Source organism: Leuciscus leuciscus (assembly GCF_965113295.1).
Source record: "Leuciscus leuciscus genome assembly, chromosome: 20".
NCBI classification, from domain to species: domain Eukaryota; kingdom Metazoa; phylum Chordata; class Actinopteri; order Cypriniformes; family Leuciscidae; genus Leuciscus; species Leuciscus leuciscus.
Genome location: NC_138744.1, coordinates 10,708,676 through 10,734,066, shown reverse-complemented (window position 1 = coordinate 10,734,066; position 25,391 = coordinate 10,708,676). Strand labels below are relative to the sequence as shown.

Sequence of the window (25,391 nt, the reverse complement as noted above, 5' to 3'; positions counted from 1 at the left end):
TAATGTGGAGGAGGATATTCACACACACACACAAAAAAAGCTGTAATTTAAGAGGGTTTTGAAACCCACATACAAAATCATGGTTACACTTTATTTTAAGGTGTCATTGTTACAGTGTAATTATATATTTAAGTACTGAGTAATATTAATCAACTACATGAACTATAGGGATAGGATAGGATTAGGATTTGGTTGAGGGTTAGTTGCATGTAATTATGCATAATTTACTGTTATTACTATGGTAAATATGTAACATATGTAACATATGTAACAAGGACACTGTAAAATAAAGTGTTACCAAAATCACTGATAGAGAAAACATTTGTGACAATTGCATTGTTAAGAGAAATCGCCCTTATAATTTCCCCATGTGACAACTAGCTCCAACCCCCCTGCACAAATACATAAATACACATAAGACAAAAAAAGATTTAATACATTTCTTCATACAAATAACTGCATCCAAACATTTATTTAAGTGTTTATTTGCCTTGTAGATTTTTACAGAAATAGATATATAATAACAATATGTATATTGCATCAAGATAAACAGAAGCTGACATTTTCAGTGTTATAATTCTCATTAGGGGTGTATATTGTAAATACCCACTGCATTTCCCAAAAGCATAATAAGCCTATAGTATATGGTAGAAACCATTAGCACCACAGGTCTCAACAATCTACTTATGCTTACAATGTTTTTGGGAAAATGCAGCCCAGGTCAAGATGCTGTGGAAAGCAAACAGACTAAGTGAGACTGGATGCTACATTTAAATAACTGTATGATGTACAGCATTCCTTCCTCTGATACTGATACTAAATGTTGCAAAGCATTATGAATGATGTGATATATTTAACCTGTTGCAAATATGATAACTGAGCAATGAAAAACCTATAAAGCATATAATCAATGCTGCTTAAGCATTGTGCTGGTTTAGTTCCAAACTGGTTTGGTCACAAGAAATGTACTGTTGACCTCTCTCTTCTCCTCGCTTTACAACATAAAGGTGCACACAAGAACACAGATTCAAAAACACAATCTGACACACGCACACAATCTTTCATCTTTCATACACATACTTAAACACTGTACATTCCTCATATGTGACCCTGGACCACAAAACATGGGTCACATGGGTCAATTTTATGACATTGAGATTTATACATCACCTGAAAGCTGAATAAATAAGCTTTCCATTGATGTATGGTTTGTGAGGATAAAACAATATTTGGCCGAGATACTTCTATTTGAAAATCTGGAATCTGAGGGTGCAAAACAATCGAAACATTGAGAATATTGTCCATTTATGTTTGCGATTGTGCTGCATTCACTCACAAAAATAAATGTTTTATATATTTACGGTAGGAAATTTACAAAATATCTTCATGGAACATGATCTTTACTTAATATCCTAATGATTTTTGGCAAAAAAGAAAAATCTATCATTTTGACCCATACAATGTATTTTTGGCTATTGTCACAAATATACCCGTGCTACTTGTGACTGGTTTTGTGATCCAGGGTCACATATTATTGCTGCCTTCTTCTGTGCAGAAAATATTGTATTTATTTTCCCCTAAACTAAAGACTTTTATTTTACATAGACCACTAAAACAAGTAAAACCGCTCTACCGGTTGTAAGTTATAAGTGCGTTTCTTCATGTTTGGATAGTTTCATCATCATTAAAGTTCTTCTTTCTCCACATTCTCTCTGTAAACCACAATATCAGTTCCAGTGCCTTCTTTTGTTATAAACAACAGAAAGAAAAAAAAACATAAAAAAAACAAACAAAGCACTTAAAAAAAATACTTTTCACTCTGAGACAGACTCGCAGACAGACTCAAGACTATTTGCTACCTGTCACGAACATAAGGAGATCCAACTCTGGATAAAAATAATGTGATTACAGCTGGATTAGGTGAATCACAAGAGATTCTAATGTATTTTAGATGTTCTTTTTGGACGGCGGGCCTCATTTGCAGTGTCTTCTATAGTTCAGAAACCTTTCTGATAGGTCTAAAGAGAAACATATGGAACATTTTGCCAACCACAAACAATGTTGTTTCCTGTGGGATGGCTTACAAAAAGACGACCCTGCACACGCACAGTCTTTCTGGGTGCTTCCAAATAGCATGAGACTAACCAACCCAGCTCCTTGGTTCCCTCAAGCTTTACTCAGTTTACACAGTTCATTATTTAATACAGCAATCCTCCAGTTCTCATTGAGCATGTTTTACGTGTAGCAGCGTTATTCCTTTTTTTTTTTTTTTTTTTTTTTTTTTTGCATAATTTTGATGTCACAATCAAATACTGTTTGTCTTCAGCCAACAAAGGTGGGCCAGGCCTTCTCTTTTCTCAGGCTCACCTGACACTATGATAAGGTTAGGTCACCATGCTCGTTGTAATGGTGGGGACAGTGGTGGACCGGTTCGGGGTCTTTTTTTTCTTTTTGCCACTTTCCTTGGAGTCTCGTCCACGGTTCTTGCCATTTTTCTCTCCACGGTTCTGTGGGTTCTTCTTATTTTCCCCTAGATAAAAGAAAGTTTCGATCAGTGTTGGGGAAAGTTACTTTTAAAAGTAATGTCACAAAACAATATTGTGTTACTTCCTAAAAAAGTAACTAATTGTGTTAATTAGTTACTTTTTATGGAAAGTAATGCATTGCATTACTTTTGCGTTACTTTTTCTCACCTGGGCTCGGTTTAGTTTTTTTGTTCGTTTTTATGCTTTCAGAATAAACCTCACTAAATCTTTTTCAATTTATAATTAAAAAAAGAAAAAAATATCCAAGACATACAATTAAGATAATAAATATGTAATTTTGCATTTTAAGCTAATTAAAAATGAAATTCAAACACACAAAATTGTAATTAATATTATTGCCAATTTACATTTATGTTTTTTATATATTGTTGAGAAGTGTGGTTGGCTTTAGGGAAATAAAAAGTATATAAAATATCTAGTAAAATGTATACAATATATATATATACACAATTGATTCATAAAAAAAACATTTCTAAAGCTGTGCATATGGAAGCGTATATCCAAATGTGTATAGTACTGTCCTAAAACCGTACTGAAAAACAGGCTGGTTTGTTTCCCATCAGCCTCACTTGCACTACTATAAGAGGGGAGTCAGGGCCTCCGGACTGACTGATATTTGTTATGAAGTTAGTGTTGTGAGTCTCAGTGTTCCCTGGAAACCAAAGTCAACACTCATTTGGTGCTGGAGAGCATTCACTCTGCACTTGATAACATGAGCCACACACACAGCCACTCTGCGGCTCCTGAAATTGGCTCTCTGCTCATCTCAATGCCCTGATGTTCTTCCACAAACTGTTGCATTTGCTCCTATATAAAATGCATGATTAAAAATAGAATGGAAAGGGCGCAAACAAACATTTGTTTAATTAAACCTTTGGTTGTTAATAAGAGTTATATAAAAAGCAGTTTCACTTTTACAGATTCTTGACTTGAAATGGCATCATCGTAAACACACAAAAAACAACTTTCTTTGGCAAACATTTAAGAGTTTAATGAACTTAGAAAGCAATAATTAGAATTCCCTCAGTTTATTTAACAAACCTGCCAAATGTCTATAAAGGACTACAAATGTCTATAAAGGACAAACAGCAGTTATTTCAGCTATGTCAGAGATATAATGTTATATAATTGGAGCATCAACAACTAAACATTTTCTTAATATCATATGGTATTCGGCTGCAGGTAATCACAAGTACTATTCAGAACAGCTCTATTTGTATATGACACAATATGGCAATGTACTTCATTTGTTTTGCTCTACTAGCGAAGATAGCTCCAAATGAAGCCACAGGAGAGCAACTTTAATTTGCACGTCTCGGAGAAACACACAGTAGTGGTGTTTCATTTCTGAATGAATGTTTTTAAGCAAATCGTTGGATTGAATGACTCAATTAAGACACTCACTTGTTTTGTTCCTGAACAAATTAGTAGTGTGTTTTGAACAAATCAATTGAATGAATGATTCAATGAATCTGGAATTGCATGTGTCACTCCCTAATATATAGTAGGTGAAAAAAAGGAATGTGAACAGAGAATTGTCTGAATTCACAGCATTCATAAAACAATATGCGAAAAGTACCACGGTACCACCTTCAACACACATTCGTACTACATACAATGTACTTTTTAGCAGTCAAAGTAATTAATTATCTGAAAGAAGTACCTATGCGATTTCGGACGCAGCCAGTCACTTGTTTGGTTCCTAAATTGAAGGAATAGTTCACTTAAAAATGATAAATAAAAAAAAAAAGAATTTCTTTCTTCTGCTGAACACAAAATACGATTTTTTAGAAGAATGTCGGTAACCAGAGAGTTGATGGGCCCTATTGACTTCAATTGTAGGAAAAGAAAATACAATGGAAGTCAATGAGGTCCATCAACTGTTTGGTTACCGACATTCTTTTAAAATATCATTTTTTGTGTTCAGCAGAAGAAAGAAGTGAATTATTCCTTTAATCAGTGTGGTTTGAACAATTCATTTAAATGAATGATTCAATGACTCACTCATCACTCATAAAGTCACTTGCTGCCACCTACTGGCTTAACAATGTAACCTACTGAAAGATTCACAAGTGGTGAAAAGACAAGTGGTGAAACCTCCCAGGACTGAAGATAAATATATTGTACACAGGGCCTAAAAAAACTTTTTGGCCAAGCCTGCCAATGGCCGGTGACTTAAGAAAATATTCTGGCCATAAATATTTTTTACCAGCCATAAACATAGATTAATCCTTATTAAAGTTACAAAAGTTCTTTAGTCAAGAGCAGTGAGTGATTTTTATTTGTCTTTTGTTGTTTGAATCAAATTAAAAACAGACAGCAGCAATAATATTAGGCTGCTGTCACTTTAAGAGCTAATGCACGGATCCAATATACTGAATATATTTTCTTTCTCAACTGTTTACGTTCAGTTAAGACATAACTGGCCTGTCATCTGTCCTGAGCGTCGTTCACGTTTATTCACATTCTCACAATATTGCAACATTGTTAGAATTCTTAAAATGAACGGCCAACTTGCGATTGACGCCGTTTCATATACTCGCCAACGCCAATTTTTTCTCGCATTTGGCACTTGGTGAGTGTTCATTTTAGGCCTTGGTTGTATGTATTGTATAAAAACAATTAATCATTTTATAGTTTTATCAGGTGACAAGATTCCGGAAGATTTACAAAAACAAAACAAAAGAAGTGTAATTGAATTAAATCGTTTAGTATTCACTGCTTTGAGAAGAGCAATCTTGTTCATGTGAGGAATTCAAAGGCATTAAGTTCACAAAATGTGAAAAAAAGCTCAACTCAAGTGTCAGTTAATCACGATTTAAAAACCGAGGTGAAACGAAAAAAAACAAAACATGGAAGGAAATGGAGCCTTTGGATCCACATGGAGGAGACTTGTTAGCTTTGATAAAGCGGTAAGAGCGCTTGGGGAGGATCCATTCATTTATGACAGCAATAATTACAGCGCTGCTCAATCCAACCTAAACACCATCGCCTGACAAAGGCAATCACGCATTTAGTGTATTCGGTTTTCGTGCAAAGACATTTATTAAGCTACAGGAAGGGGAAGAGAAAGGGGGGAGCTTGGCATAATCAACACAAAGCGTGAGATCTGCAGACCAGTAAATCACCGGTGTTATACAAGCACTGCCCCCTGTGATTTTTACAGCAGCCTTGTCAGCCAATTCCTGCAGATGTATTCACAGCCTTGCTAATTTAGCACGAGGTGAACATTTACGCACTTAGAAAAAAAGAGGGCGTTTGGGTCATGCAACCCCATAACCTATGCTTTCTTTGACACCTGAGTTGCATTAATTCTTTTCGTCTGGGTGGTGCCGGTTTGCTTTTGTGGCGAAAACATGTTTTGACTCCAGCCGGCAGAATACTTCTCTTACTGATCATATCTTAACATAGTTAGGACAAGCATGATATTATGAGATTGAACTACAAACAAATGACTTTACATGTGTCCAGATCTATTAGTTCACCATAGCTCTCTCTCTCTCTCTCTCTCTCTCTCTCTCTGCGAAAGCTTTTACGACAAGTGGACTCTCTAAGTTTAGAAATTTGGCAGGGGATATAGCACTTTTATGGGGCAGTTTATAATATTTCACTGTTAATTATTCTTATGGACCCCTGGTGAAAATTCTTTCCACAATACGGGCGTCATGCAGAGTAAATTTGCCTCTCATTTCTCAAATGGCGCTGTCACACCTAGTCCAGCAAAGCATGGAGCCCACTTCTCCCGACAGAAGAACAGCGAGCACTTGATCTTGTGAGGCTGTTCGCATGAATAAGATGTAATTTCCAGGAACACACCGTTTCTCAACAATTTGATGAAAACTAAGAGCTCTAGAAGGTGTATTCTGGTGTTTATTTTAGGAACCACTCAATGGGTGGCATTACAATTAGCTTCGCATTTAGACTGAGTCATGAGTCATGCATTTTCCTAAACTGATAAGAATCACTTGAATATGGTATCTAGGTATGCTTGCACCTTAATGTTAACAACATGTGATTCAATTTAAGAGACCTCAGTTTTTGAGAGATATCTATTGGTAGACAAAAGAGAAAACAAAAACAGCCTACGAGTGAAAGCAGTCACAATCACATCAACATTAGCCTAGCTTGATTTTTTTGTATTGTCGATGACATGTTGCAAGATCGAGTCTATTGCAAATTTTAGCATTCATTAAAAATTTGATCATATGTTCTTGAATGCATGCTAGATTCGAATTAAGGGAGCAGAAGATTTTGAGTAGCAACTTAAACTGCAGTCTTCACACAAAGTAAATGATTACCTGATTGTACAAATTGTATTGACTAGCCTACTTTTATTGTACTTGTATGTGCTTTTTAAGCTTGACGGTTGCAATAACCATCTTCCCATCCTTTTTTTTCACAGATGAAAATGTAATTCGGGTTTAAAGCAGAACAACGGTTCTTTATTTTGGGCAAACCATTCCTTTAAAAAAACACATTATTTTGCAGAAAGTATACTGAAAATAAAACAAAGTTAATTCAGCTTAACATGAATAATGAAAAGTTCAACTTTTTTTAATCATCTTAAAATAATAACGCAAAAAAAATGCAGAACGGTAATGTTTTTTTCAATGCAATTTTGCTGTAGTTGGTAATCATTTTTCATTGTTTTTGAAAAAAGTCTCATGCTCACCAAGGCTAAATTTATTTGATGAAAATGCAGTAAAAACAGTAATATTGTGAAATATTATTACAATTTAAAATAACTATTTTCTATTTTCAATATTCTATAATTTATTCCTGTGATGACAAAACTACACAAGCCATCCAGGCGAGTGCAACTGCAGGAAGAAACAACATGTTCAGACTTTTTCTTTAAAAAGTTTACATCCAACAGGTCCACTACAGGTCCACTAACGTTCCTTTTCCGCTCGAGAGCCAGAGAAGCATTTTAACCCCACTTTCCAGTAAGTTAAAGCAACTAACAAAAGGCCGCCTTCAGATCCGCAGCCAGCAACGAAAAGATTACAAACCAGCTGGGCTTCTGTTTATTTACTGGGAACACTCAAGGATTTATTTACACCGTATTATGTCAAAACCCGTAAATAAATGAAATCAAATTAGTTTCAGGAGACCGTTTACATGTTTTTCTGAGTGGCCAAAAAAGATAAATGATCGATAAATCAACAAATCTGTAATTTGCAAACATGCGTATTGAAGTTGGATAGCAGATTTCACGCATTCCTTTTGGCGCAAGTATTTCCTATCCACCCTCTTTCCAACATTTTTCTGTTAATCTTTCTCTGATTTACCTTTGCAAGGGATCTTTTTCTGCACGGTACAACTCTGGGTCTGTGTCTCTGGGACGCAGCCCGAGGGCGGCGCGGCCCCTGTGGAAGTGGCAGGACTTGGAATCTGTACGGGCTCCCTGGTACGGGTCTGGTTACCCTTTTTAAAGCCACATGTTTTGTTCTTCTTCATGCAAGCGCCCCATGGACTCCACTCGCTTAGATCACACTGGACTGCAACAGAGAACAAAAAAAAACTTTTTTAGAATGAATCTAGTATGTACCAATTACACATTTAATATTTTCAGACAATAGGGAAAAGACAGAAATTGTTTGGGGTTTGAACATTTTGTTCCTCTGGATGGGGTTACTCTAGACAAAAGTTGAAGAAACTAGATTAGGAAAACCCAAAGAATCCACAGTGGACTCAGACTGCTAAAACCCAGCATCACTCACTATTTCCAATGACTTTTTTCTAAAAAGCAGAGCATGTGTTATGATTGTATGAGGTAGGCTCCATTTTTATTCAACGTAATGACAAGCTGTCAAGCTCCAGACTTTCAATTGGATTGAGCTGTTTTCAGGCACAAGGTCTTTTCTGAGCATCCAATTTTTTGGTCTAATGTGTATGGGGGCAGGAAGGTCAAAGGAAACTCATCCATGCCAAAAACAATCCACATTACAATCCACATTACAAAGTGGTGGACTGACTCATTGACGCAGGTGAAGCATCTTAAGCTTTGGCGCAATGTCACACTGGAAGTCGAGTCTCTGCATTTAAAGGCCAAGCAGCCTGGAGGAGCCAGCACCACCATTGAGAGTAATGCTATCAGTGCTGTGTTTGCTTGCTTCTGACAGAAACATTTTCAAAAGAAATCAATAAACCCTTATCATCCAACAGGCCTTTTGCCAACGTTCCTCTCAACAGCGATTGAGAAACCACAGAAAAAGAGAATTTGAAGAAATACAAAAAACATCAGCTATCCAAGAACTTTCCAGTTTCATCATTCCAGCAGCATAACTGATTTGCAAAGACAGAAGTACAGTACCATGTGCCCATAAAAACTGATGACATGCACAAAACAAAAAATAGCTTAAATACGCAGGCTGCATATCAAATTAAAAACTTTTTGAAAAAGATTTTTGTACATTACTGTTATTCTGAAATATTATATTAATTAAATATCATTGTGTGTATCTTTACACAATAACATTTTAAATACTAAATGTTTCTTAAAAACTGCATTAACCACAAAACTTGGCCGTGTGAACTGTAACTGTAAATGACACAGTGATTGTTTTTACGTTTGAAATAAGTTGTATTTTCATTTAACACTCACAATTAGTTTTTCATGTTTGACAAAGTTCATCAAGCATAGCAGGTGTAAAAATGCTGTTCATTAGCACTTGTAGACATATTTTTTCTGGTAAAATGTATAAAATCGAACAGAAATATATGTTACATATCAGGCACTCATTTATCATAGAAATAATCGTATGAAAGACACGTAAGCAAAATATAAGAAACAATGCTGCTCACTCACCTACACACTCCATTGTGCCATTGACGGCGAATCCTTCAGGACAGCTAGAGAAACACTTCCCTCTGTGTGAGTACAGGCCCTCCTTACATTTTGTGCAAAAGTTGCGGCTAAAACATGCCTCACAGTTTTCTATTTTACATTCTAAAATGAAGAAAGACATAAAAAGTTAAATCATCATTTTATCAAGATCAATTGTAAACTATGAACAAATGGTCCACCATCTGGTTGTTGTGGCTCTTACAGTTTCTTATCCAAAAAGTAGTCCATTCAAGAATGTCAAGACTCTTAAATGGCTTCATCACACCTCTGTCTCATTACAAGCCTGCCGTCTTTGATCAAACATACAAACTGCCTCAAATTGGAGGGAAACTGTGGATTTTGGCAGAGTGAAAACCATGAAACAGAATCTATTTCCCCCCTCATAATCCCATTACTATTATCCTCATTATCTCATTATGATAAATAGGGGATCCAGTTCTTAAATATCATTCTCAATCTTTTCCTTTGATGCTGTAAAAACTGCTCTAAAACTCATGTTGAGAATGATTTCAAAGTACTTCAATGGTAGCAGAAGTCCAACTATTAAACGCTCCTCATTTTAGGGAAGTTCCCCATGTTTTAAAGTAATACAAAATGTAAAATCCTAAAACCGATTATTTTCTGCTTTAAATCTGATTATAAATCCCCTTTTTTCCCCCAACAGTCTTCTGACTGACACAGACTTTTTGAATTTTGAATCAAGAAGGACTGCTAATAATTTAGCAAATCAGATTTAATCGTTAAACTACCGTGACATATGCGAAAATGTGCAAAATTAAGGTTCTTAAATTTCCGTCCGAATACCTGGGACTTTCTCAGAGCAGCAGCACACGGATATCTCGGATATCTCTGAGTCCCGGCCAAAAGCAGAAGAGGGCCCAACAACATACTTGAGCCGTGTTTTTTGTTATTACCTCTGCTCTCAATTACTACTTAAAATGCCTGACAACTAAATTAGTAATGTTTGGAGCAAATTCTTTTCCACTCAAGCATTTACAAATGCACCCTTAATGCAAGACAAATGTTGTTAACAAGACATCATGGGGATTTGGAGACAAATCAAATGCACACAGCTGATTGAATAATTGCAGCGGGGAAGCCACTCAGAGGCCTGCATGAAGGAGGGGTTCGCATGCACAGCCGTCTTTCAAAACACGACAAAAACACTCCAAGTGAGAAAAAAACAAATACGTCGAGGGGAAATGTTGACAATAAGAGGTCTGGTGACGTTCTGAGTGATTTGGAGTCGACACCTGTGGATACAACACATTTCGGTCTCAATGTGTTGGTCATAAAAATACTTAGGCTAACTAGCGGACAGCTGCATGTGGTATTTCAAAGCAAGTGTAAAGTATACAGTCAAGAAATGATGAATTAAAGGCTCCAGAGGGTTGTGAAATAAAAACAGTGCTCTGCTAATTTCTCACTTCCCTTGATGCTAACATTTAAATTTAAGGTTATCTAGAATGAAAGTTTAAATCAGAACCATCTGAGAGGTATTAGGCGGAGTGATGCAAGAGTGTATCTTGGTAACAAAAGTATTTTCTTCCTATAACAAAATATAATGACTCCAAGCTGTGGTTCACACTAATTGGCTATCAAAACACGCTTGAAAAGGGAGCAAGACGTTCAATTTACAACTGGAAAATCTTTGGTAGGTTGAAGTTAGAAAGGGCCCAAAATAAAGCTATTAATTTCCTCCCACAACAGGAGTAAAGAGGTACCACCAATCAATTTACGAGAGGTATTTCCTTGTTTATCACCCCTGCTTTGCCTTTATCACAGTAAAAATGCTCACGCACATGATGGGAACAGGCCGCCGAGTCTCCGGCTGAAACCTAGAGAGCGCACTGTTAAAACAAAGAGGCTGCTTAAAGGTAAGTCCTCATTATGCTTTTTGCGTAGGGTTTGCATAGGAAGAATGAAAAAAATATGGCCAGAGTTGAACTATCATGACCTCTGCATTTACAGCCTACAATAATAACACAGACTTCCTAGGAGAAACAGACAAACAGCAGCGTATTATCAATGTTTTGCTTTGTATTTCATCCCCCAACCCTGTTTTTCACCCGCAGAGTAAGAGAAAACAGATCGCTGCCTCAACATTTGGCATTCACGGGTCAGATGCGCAAGCTTAATGTCTTTGGTGGGTTACAGTACTAATGAATGTGGTGAACAATGTGATTGTTTTGTAATTGCATCATTTGTGCCATCTTCTTCCTAATAATGTTAAACACTCTATAACTGACGTTAAAGCTTGTGCAAACAGGAAAGAAAGGGTCATTTTATGACGCTGTGTTGATCACACAATTCATCTTCATTTTTCAAGAGGGGAGAGTGGGCAAGCTGTGTTACTCCTCAACCTAGCAAATTGCAGTTTTTGTAATTTGATATTATATAAGCTTTATCTGCCTATGACTGACAGATGGACAATAGCAATGAATTTCATTTATGCTACTTTATGAAAATACATCTAAAGTGTATATATATTACAGATTTAGCGAAATATTTTTGTCCCTTATGTTCACCAAGACTGCAAAAATTCAGTATAATATTGTGAAATGAATGTTTGTTATTATATACATACAGTAGTCAACATTTGAAAAAGTCAAAAAAGTTCATCAAAGTTGTCCTAAGACAAGAACGGGTATTGTTCAAAATTCATGTATAACTTTGATGAAACTAATGTTTTGATCCACTTCAAATGCTGACTACTGTATATATACATATATATTAAAATGTCATTTATTCCTGTGACCAGTCTTCAGCCGCATGTCACATGATCCTTCAGAAATCATTCTGATATGCCGATATCACAGCTTACCTCATTCTCCCCGTATACTTATTTACAGTTTTGACATTATAAAATATTCCAGAAGAGCTTGTAGACTCACGTGTGCATTTGTTCATATCCCGATTTCGAATGCCATAATATCCAACAGGACAGGCAGCGAGGCAAACGCCAATCTGACGGATGTCATTCCGCTCCAGTAGGATGAAGAGTCGGGGTCGACATTTAAGACAGCCGTTGTACTCTGAGCAGTGTTCGCAGCCATTTGAGCATGATGGTGGTACTTCAGTGCTTACTGATGAAAGAAAGACAGAAAAATAGGAGTGTGTGTGATATTTGGCAGTGTTTTCTTACAGTGTAGAACACCCTTTGTAATCCAAAGTGCTTACTATGATTAGTTCCCAAGTAGTTAAGTGCCTTGCACTGGAGTAGACAGCTGGATTACAATCTCAGATACACTCTTCAGCCACCCCTACCTGGATTTAAACATGCAGCCTTTGAATGAACAACCAAGGTCCTTTACTATGAGTTTACCATCACCCCTAAATATCAAGATGAATAAACGTATTATATTATACTGTATATAGAAGGATTGACAGATGGACAGATGGACGGATAGATATCAGACAGACAGACGGATAGATCCAAAATACAACATGTGACAAGCTATGCTAGTCATTTGAGCAAAACTGTGTATGATAATACAAACTCGGTAGGTGTAATATAATTCATTTGAGAGAGCACTGTGAGAACAGGCGATTCATTACGACACATCAGCATGAGGATTTCTAAACAGCACTTCAGACTGCAGGGCTGTAAACATGGCACTGGTTTATCTTATTACACACAGTGTTCTGTGTTTACAGCTCATTTATGCCAAGTACCCTTGTTCGTTTCACGCTGTTCATTTGCAACATTCATGTGGAAATCTTTCATTGGATGATGTTGCAGTATTTTTGAATTATACGAAATTTGGGGACATCACGCACAGATTTATGATGGGTCAACTAGGGACAAAGGGGCCTGAAACTTCAATCTTTTCTCGTTCTGTTCAGGTGCCCCAAAGTGCTGACACATGATGAAATAAAATCAGCTACAGATATCTAAGAAAGCTCACTCATCCCTTGTGACTTTCATGCCTTGCTTTTAACGTCCAAAAATTTCTGTGTTTGAGGCCAAGAAGAAATAAACGATTACACTGAAAGCATGTCAGAGTGCACATCCTGTTCCCGGTAGTCAAAACCGCGGTCATCTGCTTTAATTTATGGGTCTATGTGTGTAGCATCAGCTTTAAATATACATACTCAAAAGGCAATCAATCTCTATGCTGTTAAAATAACCGTCTAGCTGTAAATATGCTGCACGTACAGTAAGTGATGCAACCTAATGGATGAATAAATCCCATAAATTGATCTTATTTTAAGGATGTTTACATATGTTTTTACTGGAAAACATGACAAAAATACTTAGATCATATAATCTCATCCATCAACCAAAAAAAAAAAAAAAACACAAAAAAAACATTAATATTAAAATTATTTACTATTCAGTAATTCAGGACAGGCTATTCAGTAGCAAGGACTCCCTGGTGGGTTCAGCTGAACAAGGACCACCAACCACCCAAAAAAGTCCATAAAAAGTTGCTTAGAAGTGAATCATTTTCAGGCATATGGGTGTCCTTTATCCGATCGCTGCATTCCTCTCCACAGCTGAAATAAATGAAAAGGCCTCTCAGCAGGAACAACAAATATGAAACTAGCATTATAAATGATGAACGTGAAAAATTGTTTTGCACGGGTCTATTGAGCGGCAGTTAGCCCGGACAAATATGCAGGAAGGTTGGTTAGGTTGCATGTACTACACACAAACCTTGCACACACTAAAAAAAGACAGCCTTGATGACTAGAAGGTCTCCTTTGGATTCAAGCGAAAGATTACAAAAAGTGCAAGGTATAAATAAGACCTTTTTATGACCAAACTCACAATGAGATCATCATTCAACCTAAAATACCCTGAAATATCTCATTTCCGAACTCTAAAGGCAATTTAGCAGAGAATCTAAAATTTCCTTGAAATTGCCGAACATCACTAAACAAGCATTTTTTTTCATACATAATGGACTAATCCATGTGAAGTCACACACTTACTATGAAAAATAATTGAAAACTTCTGCCTGCATTCTTATCAATGGTCATTCACAACTACTTTAGCTGAACTTGACAATAAACAACAACACAGTAAGTGAATAAAAGTAAGTGAGTTCTGCACCTTTCAGTTGACTCTCGGACAACTGAATGTAGCCAGTTCAAGTCATAGATATTGCTTTATTTATTGTTTATGCATTGGTATCATGTTAATCTCTGGTTTGTATCTTAAAACGAATGCACCTCCGTTTCCAGACACAGTGACATTTTCATCTTTTTTTAGATTCTGGGCTAGAATGATTCCTTCATTTTAACCGTTTAAAATATGTCTTAAAACATACATGGAAATATATCAAACAGTAAGAAATTGTATGAAAGTAATCCAAATATTATTTTGCACAATCTTTACCCAGAATACATAGCCGTCTTCATTTCTTTAATCACAAAATGGTCAGACTGTGCTGCTCACATTCACATGTATCCCCCTTGAAACCATAAAATGAGTGATTTTATCCAGCTGAATAACATTTTTCCCCTTTCATTATCCCTGAAATATCATTAGGTGGACTGTTTATATAAGCTGTTGGTGATGAGCTGTACTGTATTAAAGTTTTCCACTTTGAACATGTTCATGTGAAAAAGGCTTTAACCCTACAAGATGTGGCAGAACATTGGTTCACAATGAACTAAAATTCAGAGAGGGGCCAAACAGAAACCGACAAGTAGAATATTTCTTGGAAAGCAGAAATCACTAATCATCATCAGTGTATTGAGGAACTACAATTCAATAAACAAGATATCATACACATAAATTGATTTCAAATTTAGCTAACAAGCTGTTTAAAAATATTGAAATATTTTCAATAAAATTAATTGCGTCAGACTTCCTTTCTTTAAGAGAATATTTCCTGATTTCAATTTATTTTGCTTATTCCACTGGAAAATATATTTTCTCTTGTTTAAAGCATTAGTCTAGCTAAATTTAGTGAGGTTAATGCTTTAAGCAAGAAAAAAAAAATGCTAATATAGAGTAAGAAAAAAAACTTAAGTCAATATATATTCCCTGAAAACAAATCTTATTGCTAATACACTTTTAAAAGTGTTTTAAAATGAATGATTATTAATGAATGTTTAGACATTTTTCACTGGAAAACCGGGCAGAAATACTGAGAAAAATTACAGAGTAGGCAGAATAGCTGGATTAATGTACAGAGCGATATCATAAATTAAAATAGTTTATAACGAACAAAAATAAACTCTTAGACGAAATGAAATATTAGTTGTTTTGCTAGTATGGTTTGGATATATTTAGAGCAAGAGGGAAAAAAAGCTGGAAAGTACCAACAGGCACTAAAGTGTGACTGCTGATCAATCACTTATAATAACAGCTGTCAGAGGTGTTTGCTTTCATTTTGTTGATAGAACGCTAAAAAACTCCACTATCAAGAAGCACTGGTCAGATTAGCTTACAGTGAGGTCAAGAAGTCTTAACAGATAGTGAAGCATCCGCTGATTTATTCGACCAAGTTACACACTGTTTATTTCTACACAGATAGCTCTACATTCTCATCGGTGCTGTTTTGATTAGCACTTATAGTCTTAGTGCAACGCAGAGGGGGGTAGTACATTTACTTCGTTACATTTAATTGAGTATTGGGGGGGTGGGTGTTAAGAGTAGCCTAGATTTAAATGTAGGTAACCTACTTTTACTTGAACTCGAGTAGCCTACATTTCTAATGAAAAAAACTTTACTTTTACTTCGTTACGTTGGGCGACGTTCCTCTCGTTACTTTATTTTAATACGTTGTTAAATGCGTCGTTTTTTTTTTTTTTCAAGCGCGCTGTATCTTTTTCTGGGGCATAAGCGATGCTCAATTCACAAATGAATCACTCTTTTGAGTCGATTCTATTCAAAGACTTAATCAAACAAGTTGGCTGATCTGATCATTTTTAATGATTTGTTCAGTTTCCTTCACGCACTGAATTGTCTGAAGCGGTTTCACACTCGGTGTCTAACAGGAAGGTTTAAGAACATCAAGATCGTTGGATGAAGTGGCCGTGGACCTAGGCTACAGTCAAGTGAAAGCAAATCTGCAAATGCATCATATTGTTTGCCATCGATGAAGATCTTTATTAGTTTAACATCTTCGATGTCTGTGAATGATTCAGGACGATACATTCGATTTCATTTCATTAAGGTAATACTTTTTACGACCAAACAGATTATTACGCCACGATAGCACTACCACAAAGTATGACATTACCCTTTTTTTTTTTTGGACATATAGGCTGCCCTACCTTTAATTTATACATTAAGCTACCATTTTTCATAGTATGAAATGAACACCCGCCATCCCGCGGTAATTTGTGCGTAGGCTATTGCGCGCGCAGTGGCGTGCAAAATCGTCTTGAAAACGAATGCCTTTACCTGCCTTAGACAGAGTTAACCAGTTTAAACATGCTTGCAGAAATATACATTTGATTATATTTTGGAGAACAGACGGAAGAAGATCCGTCGATTGCATTTGATCGTTGTTTGTGTTCAGAGGTTCAGCAGCGGTCATGATCGCGAGCACATGTGAAGAGTTTTAACTCTTTCTTCTCGAGAAGAGTTCAAACTCTTGGTTCCCTGCCTTTAAATGCCTTTGAATGCAAAACTCTGCAGATTCACTTTATTTCGACATTGTCTAATAATACAAATGTAGTTGTATAAGTTACTATTTTACAAACCAAAGGACAGGCAATGATTTTCGGGCTATGGCAGAAATAATGCTTGTCTCTTCTGTTTTTGTTGCAAAGATAGCCTATCTAATTATTATAATAATAGTTATTTAAATTAAAAATATCTAAATAATATCATGTTATATAATATACACATAGGCCTATATGATCCGAAGTAACTAACTAGCTTGAGTAGTTTTTTCATTGGATACTTTTTACTCTTACTTAAGTACCTATTAAGATTATTACTTTTACTTTTTACTTTGAGTAAATATTTCTATAAGTAGGCTACTTTTACTTGAGTACAGTTTTTGGATACTCTACCCACCTCTACGTGATAGTCATAGTGATAGTTGTTTTGTTGCTAATAGTGAATGGCAGGTGAATAAATGCAAATGTTTTAAAACTATTGTCTCTTACTGACAAAGTTAAATAAGAGCAGTCTAACCATTAGCAAATGCTATGCAGCTTTGTGTACAGCCACTGTGAATGTCTCTGCATTACCTACAACTCCCTCTAGAGGAGGCTGTACACTCCTCAACACTGAGAGCAGTCGTCAATGTACATGTCCCACTGAATAATCTCACCCCTTCATTTAAAAGTCACATTATGATAAGAAACTGATCTGATTGTCAGGTTGATTTTTTTACATTATACCAAAGCTCAAAAGAACTTATTTGTTAGCAATATACTACACAAAAAGATAGGCCACTACTTTTTATAAACATGAATGTTCATTAAAATATGAAACACTAATCCTACATCAGTGCTCTTAGGAGACATGCACACACGTGAGAAAAATTATGTAATATTTCAAAGTGAGTTCCGCTGCAATGTGCTGGTTGATTTTTTATTATTCTAAAGCCCCAAATCATTTACTAATTGAGTATTCGACAGCATTATACTACACACAAAAAAAAGATACGCCACTTAAATGTCACTTTCCGTAAACATAAAGTGTTCATTAAAATATGAAACAAAACATGTTGCAATATTAGAAGTGAGTTCTGCGGCAATGTGTGGGTTTCAAAACTGACTTTTCCATAAAAGAAATAAATCATGAAAAAAGTCATAAAAAGGTTAGAGTTGCTCTGCTCTTGAATCCAGGCAAAAACCTCTAATCGGTCAAATTTGACCACGCTTTGGAACATGACATGCTCATTTACAATTTGCCTTTAAAAGAAAAGTAGCTATTAAAAGCAGCAGAGCAGGTCCTAAACAAGTAATACCCCACAAAAACTGGCTCGAAAAAATGACAAAAACATTCCAAGGAAGTCAGAAACACTCTAATGAGCCACAAATATTAGGGACTGACAAAGAAATGAAATGTGAAACGCTGCACTGTGTCATAAGAGAAAGTTAACCTGAGCTACCTAATGATGAGAGAAAAAGACAGACATCAACACTCACTCCGTCTCTGTCTTCTTGCTTTGGAGGCCTTGAGGTTATCGCCGTGACCCATGGAACTGAGGAAGACCACTGCCAGCACCACCAGTCCCAAATGCATAGTCCCTGCTGCCCAGTCACGCTGGGTCCCGCCTGCAGGCAGACAGATCACAGCTGAGGGCGCCCCTTTTGCGCTGTGGCAGGTGGAACAGAGTCGACTACAGCCGGTCGCGGAGCCCTTGGCTGGAGGCCTCTGCAAGTCCGAACATGTTTGGAGAACAAACCATAGCACTCAACACGATGAAGATGAGAATGATGAAGTCTGGGTGCGGAGAGCCGGGGTGAGATTAGATCTTGTGGACAACGCAAACTGCCCTTCAACCCATGAAGCCTGGGGCGAAACCGAGAAAAGAGAGAGAAGCTTGTGGCGGGAGCTTGCCAGGAGATCCTAACGTGAGTGAGCAACACAGCCCAGGAGCATGTGTCTTATTAGGGATGCTGGGAGGAGGAGGGTGAGTGCCGAAAAAAAAAAAAACAGAGATGGAGAAAGGTTCTGGACTCCTACGCGTGACAACGCATCCGTCAGTGCCAAGATCTGCTGCGGAGAGACAGAGAAAAGGGGGCGAGCGAGGGAAGGAGGGAGTTGGATGTGGAGAGGAGTGGGTGAATGGGGGGAGAAAAAGCACAATGAGACATGTATATAAAACCGTACTTTAAGTCAGCGTGTCAAAAGAAAGTCCAAATATTTTGCCACGGGGAAGAGATGCAAGTTTTTTAAAACTTCAAAAAACTACTTTTGCATTTTTCTGTAAACTGTCATGAAATATTTGTTGGAATCGAGGAAAAAGCTACGGAAAGAAAATAGCTTTACGGAGGGCTTACATAACTGCACTCTTTCATCTCTATCACTGCTCTTTCTCAACGAAGTTCAGCATTTCTGCGCTCTAAATTTGTTAAATTGATTCATGGATGTCTGGTCTGGAACTACAAATGCGGACACAATAGTTTGTGAAACATAAGCTGAAACTGGTATTTTGTCCGTTTTAACCACACATTCCAGCCATGCTTATTTTTTCCTTTGCCAGATAGATTCATGAGCCGGGAAAGCAAACAAAATGCTTCATTTTAACTGTAATTTCCCATTAAGACTGAAAAGAGCTGTAGAGTCCGGCCACTGGAGCTAAAACTGATTTGATCAGAAATAGGTCACCGTGAAACAAATACCACAATAACTTATAGTCGATGCACTTCCAAAAGTGAGGAATGGAGGGGGGAAAAAAAAACATGTTTACCCCATCTGTCAGAAAACAATAGGCAGATTTTTTTTTATCTCAAGCTAAGAAAGCGGTCACATTACGCCTCTCACTATGACAGATAGTTATGTTTATAGAATGATTCTTAATCACATTCCAGCAGAAATGGATGAGCGTTCTGGATTTACGCAAGAGAGACATCATGCCTAGAAGTTTCAGGAAAGCAGGGCCATATTTGGCCACAGGTCCTCTGGATCTTGTATCATGTTATTTGTTAATTCTTAGCATACCAAAAAGTGCTTTTAAATGCCAACAAAAACTCGACAGATATCTATATTTCATTTGAGCTCCTGAAATATGAAAAGCTGCTGAGTCTATAAATTGAAATTTATGAACTAACATGCAAGACAAACATGATTTGACTTCCAAAAGCAACGGTGAAAAGGCAGCGGGTGGAAAAGCCACTTTGTGCAAATATGTCATGCAAATATAAAACATTATTAATAAGAAGTTATAGCATGATATACATCATAAATAACAAGAAACATTTCTTTCTCTTTGTTGAAGGGTTGTTAACAGGATCCTTTGGTTACAGCGATGTGGTAAAACTAAGCAACAGCAAAAATGTATAAACCACATATACAGATGTGTTTAGTGGACATGATTTAAATAAGGGGGAAAAAAGGAAACAATATTTATCTTGCACATCAAGCATTAAACGATGATCTCAAGTCTGAAGGAATAAGAAGAAATCTTCTTACAACCTCCTCTCTCTCTACCAAAATTTTGAGGACATCTTCTTTTCCCAAAGTTTGTTTATCTTAGGCAATGAATAATATTGCAATGTCTTTGACACTTTCTCCGTATTTATAACCCAGAGCCAAAACCTCCTTTTGCCTGCTGTTCGTAGCGCTCGTCAGCAGTATTCATTTGGAGAGATATGTCAAGTCTGACGCACATAGATTTTGGTTTAGATTTTGTCCATCTAAATCAAAAAGAGAAATCTAATCAAAAACTGTGTGTAAATCCTTCCTCTTCTCAACCAATAATGTTTATCTACATTTAAGTCGAATCCTAGCAAATCTACTGTCATTTCCCAAATAAGCTTCTGAGTGCAGCATGAGGGGCATCCCCACCATCTGATCAATTATGCCTTTGAGCTTTTCTTAGGACACTGTGACAGCTTTTCATGTCTTTGCTCTCTCATTCACAAACAACAGATCCTGTTCTTCTGTTGTGCTCATTCAGCTAAATAACAAACCAAAACTCTGTCTCATTTAAGAAGATTCAGTTGTCTGTGTAATTTCTCCTGATGTATGTATCAACTGCAAAGTGCAGCAATTAACTCTACAGTATATAGAATATATTGAATCCCAAACTTTTTCAGGTGGCAAAACAATTTTGAATTTCATTCGAGGTCGGTCACTGATCCATAATTTTGCTAGACTGCAATTTTGCTTTTATTTCAATGAAATTACTCATCTAGACTCCTAAATTATCTGAGAAGTTGGACTGAACTTTTATGGACACTTTCTGTCCATAAAATGAATCATTTAAAAGTAATGAATCAACTAATTCATTGAGTATAAATTAGTCACTTAATTCAAAGTTAGTGTAATATATACAGAACTGGCCAAAAGTTAGGAAACATTATTTTAACATTACAGCATATTAGAAGACTGAAGGATCATGTGACACTGAAGACTGGAGTAATGATGCTGAAAATTCAGCTTTGCATCACAGAAACAAATTATATTTCAAAGTATATTCAAATAAAACAAAACGTTATTTTAAATTGTAATAATATTTCACAATATTACTGTTATTTTCTGCATTTTTGATGTATAAATCTTATATCAATTTAATATATAAAATATTTTTCTATCAGCCAATCAACTAGCGGGCCACCTAGAATCCCTCAAGGACCACCGGTGGTCTCAGCTCTAGTCCATTTCAGTATATCAACAACTGTTTTTCTTTGTTTCTTTAAACTGCCTTTTTCTATCTTGTATGACGAAGGCCAACAGCCCAGTCTGTTCCACAGAACATGTGTTCACGCAGTTGTATTCAGCAAGTTCAGGCAGAACCATGAAAAAGGTCAGAGCAGTAAACAGGCCATAAACAGAGTCTGTAATAAAGCAGAGTAAAAACAGAGTGGATGTCTGTCTGGCCTGTTCTGGAACCATGGCCCAGACCCCTTGGAAATCCTCTGCTCAAGAAACCCCACAAAAGTGAGGAAAGAAAATTAAACGTTCAACATCCATCCCCAATGGCTAACAATAAAAGCCTATGGACTAGACTCAAAACCAGAAACGGTGATGACCTGACAAAGAATTAGTGCTGTGTTTAAAATGGTTGATCGGAGTGTGTATTTGGCACATAAAGTACTTTTTGGAACATTGTTTCAGTAAATACGGCAGCCAAACATAAAACCACAAAACGAACCAATGATCATGCAATAACTATGAGTAAAGTATACAATAAATCTGATGTATTCAGTCAGCACAACAATCCATGTGATTCAGCACACTAATGGGTGACCCTCTCTTAGCCCTCAACATCACACTCTCTCTTCATCCGAAGTGGATCTACGCCAGCACCCATGAGTCAGGACCACAGCAGCTTCATTGAAATATCTGTCTAAGGCAGTAAATGACGCTGTTAAATCTGTTTACTGGCACCAAGCGTGCAGCTGTCAGACTGCACCTGTCTTTATCTCTATACCTTCATCTCTCCCTCTGGACTGGTCCTCTCAACAACACTTAATGGTTTTACTGCAGAATGCTGGTGCCAGATTACCTAACACTGGGCAAGAGACAGAACAAGGGATGTTTAAAAATCATAAGATCTGGATTTTAGTAACTGGCAGGTCAAAACTTGGATATCCCTGATGAACTGTGTCTCGATCCTCAACCTTATTTGGCCCTCAATAATAAATCAAAGACCAGAGCATTGATTAGGTAACTCAAAATTCTTATTGTAGGCATTTGTTTTCCGGTCTAGAAACCTGTAATAATAATATAATAATAAAAATAATCCTTTTATTAATTATAACATTTTAACTTTTTCAATATTTGATTGTATGTTATTTAATAATAATACGAAGACATTTCAATATTTATAATTCGTTATTATTATTGTTAATAATAGAATAAGAAATAAAAGTTTATAAAATTCGTCACACAAAATCGTAATAATTAACTGATCAAATAAAATGATAATGATTAAAAACTTGAGTGTCAATACATCATATAATCAAAGTAGGCTACACATGTCGACAGATAATCTAAAAAATAAAAATATTAGGTTAGTTAATAAAAATGTCAATTTCAAGCTCTGCGTGGTATAGCCTATGAAACTGGATTTTATTCCGTGGCGATCTCTCAGACGTAAATGAATGTTTTGATACACTAGAAATAATGAAGTAAGCCGATCGTATAACCTACCTACTATGTATCGCGCGTCATATTGATCCACTGAGCGCGAGGCTCTTATGTGTCTGTAATATGGGCTTCTCCTCGCGCTGCTAGCAGACACCAGCGGCTGTGCAACAGATTGTCAACTATGATTATTATGGGACATGCGCTTCTTGACTTGCTTTTACATCGATTAAAATGTCATGACAGTTTACATCAGTGTCCCCGTGCGTAATCGGAGCAATACTGGGCATGGGAGAATGGAAAAGAAACAAAAATAACTTTAAATAGAAAATCCCAAAGATAAATCTCCTAATTCCACTGAACTGCGCTTTTAATGGAGCCCATAGAGGCCTGGTTTATTTTGCGGTTCTCTGCCGTAATTCTGAAACAAGTCCCACATAAATCCACTTTTAAACTCCGGACAGCATCCAAGTCATTGCGGAGAGCCTCTACCTCACGAAGTTTGCATCCAACTCCATCTAGAGCAGTTTCGGCGTGCTGAAGGTTCATCTGGCCCCACCCCTCAAAAACACACATTGAGAGACAAAAAACCTGTGATGGAATTGGGTTGGAATGTTGTTTATTTAGATGTTCACCTTATTGACAAACATCCCTCCCTCCATCCATCCATCTATCTATCTGTAACTACAAAATAAAAAAAATAAAAACACTTTACAAAACAAAGACCACTTTTATTCTATGACTGTTTGTTAATTATGCTATTATTCATATTTAAAAGATAGATAAAATTGCAACAAGGAATGCTCCCAAACTTTTATTTAAAACTAGTTCATTCTTGGGTAATATGAATAATCATGTTTTTTATTTGTAACTTAAACTTAAACCTTTCCATTGATGATAATGTTTTCATGAGAATCTATAAACCACAGACACTGAGCTAAATCTTTTCCAGTGTTTTGCTGTATTAACACATTTTCTACCTCAAGCGGCAGCAAAAATGTGCCTTCTATGGTGCAGCCTCGCACCACCCATGTTTATGAACAGGCTGTGTTCATTCATGAAAAATGATGGTCAGGATGAAACTAATCCTGAGGGTGGATCTAGATTGCAGTCCATTAATTGGTGACCTCTATCTTCAAAGCAGGTAACAGGCAAGAAAAACAAGTACAAATGTAGCACATGTGTCCCTTGGTTTAACTCGTTAGAAAAAGTTAAGAAAAGACTTGTTTCTTAAAGTTGATACGAAACGTTGTGATAGACTTTTCTTCCCCATTGTGACAGATATCCGAGTGAAAACAGCTTCTCAAATAGAAAAAATGTGTAGGGTGGGTCTTGATTTTGTCCATTGGGAATTAATTGGATCATTGTCTCGTTTTGGTTTGCTGTTGCTGTGAGTGAAAGGTTGTCATGTCATCAGAGAAGAGATGTCACTGCAAGTACGTGGAAGATGAAGTTAATTTGATTAAAGATTACGAGGACACATGAATAAAAAAATGAAAAAAAGATGTGCACAGATAAATAATTTTAATAATGTTCCAAACTGTATGTTAGATGGATACTGGACTTTGGCACAAGAGGCTGTTTTCTTTTACTTTGTAGCCTATGATTTATCCTCCTTCACAGATACATTTTGCATCTGAATGTTAAAGGGATAGTTCACCCAAAAATGAAAAATATATAATTAATTACTCACCCTTATGTTGTTCCAAACCCTTTATTATTTTTCAGCGTTATATGATGAACAGGTTTAATTTAGGCTTTTATTCACATATAAACATTCATCAACTCACACATCAATTATGGTAAATGGAAGCTCAAGCATGTTCGCTTGACGTGCGAAAACCAATGAGGTTCATTCTCCTGTGTTACGCAGCACGTTTGAGCTTCCGCAAGAGGATTGTTCTTGTGCGTTAAGCAGATTCGGTTGAGCTACTGTTTATGTTCGCTGATACATTTTTAAATGTAAACAAAAGCCAAAATTGAATCTGTTCATATAAAGCGATCGGGTCTCTTCAGAAAATGTGGACTAAACCGCTAGATTCATGGTATGATATGGATTCGTTTTACGATCTCTTTATGAACTTTTTGAAGAGTCAAAGTGGTAGTTGCGTAGCTGTCTATCCCTTTTATGTTTATGTCTATGTTTTGGAAGAACTATCCCTTTAAAGCATTAAATAACTTAAATTCTAGCCAAAGTTATTATATTTTACACTTTAGAAACATACAAATTTAATTTTGATCCCCATGGCACTCTGTTTATAATGTAAACAAATAGCGCTGATGTTACCAACACAGTCACATTCTAGCTTCTAGTATGAGT

General features: G+C 36.5%; 1 protein-coding gene and 1 long non-coding RNA gene across 2 annotated transcripts in view; both read right to left on the bottom strand.

The window, feature by feature from the left end:
- LOC309483537 overlaps positions 1–25,391 on the bottom strand; it is an 88,865-nt gene that overhangs the window by 49,879 nt on the left and 13,595 nt on the right. The window lies entirely within an intron of this gene.
- Positions 462–23,565, bottom strand: rspo1 (R-spondin 1). Its single transcript, XM_082149414.1, has 6 exons — positions 23,138–23,565; positions 18,463–19,036; positions 12,291–12,482; positions 9,358–9,498; positions 7,838–8,047; positions 462–2,530 (listed from the first exon to the last, which is right to left on the bottom strand). Exons 2-6 carry the CDS (start codon positions 18,557–18,559, stop codon positions 2,385–2,387), a joined length of 786 nt encoding a protein of 261 aa, XP_082005540.1. The 5' UTR covers positions 18,560–19,036; positions 23,138–23,565; the 3' UTR covers positions 462–2,384.

Excerpts from the sequence above, each read along its gene's own strand:
- rspo1 (XM_082149414.1), bottom strand. The coding sequence starts at position 18,559 with ATGCATTTGGGACTGGTGGTGCTGGCAGTGGTCTTCCTCAGTTCCATG. Across the intron at positions 9,499-12,290 it reads GGATATGAACAAATGCACAC|AATGTAAAATAGAAAACTGT; the intron begins GTGAGTCTACAA and ends TCTTCATTTTAG. Across the intron at positions 2,531-7,837 it reads GAAAAAGATCCCTTGCAAAG|GGGAAAATAAGAAGAACCCA; the intron begins GTAAATCAGAGA and ends TCTTTTATCTAG.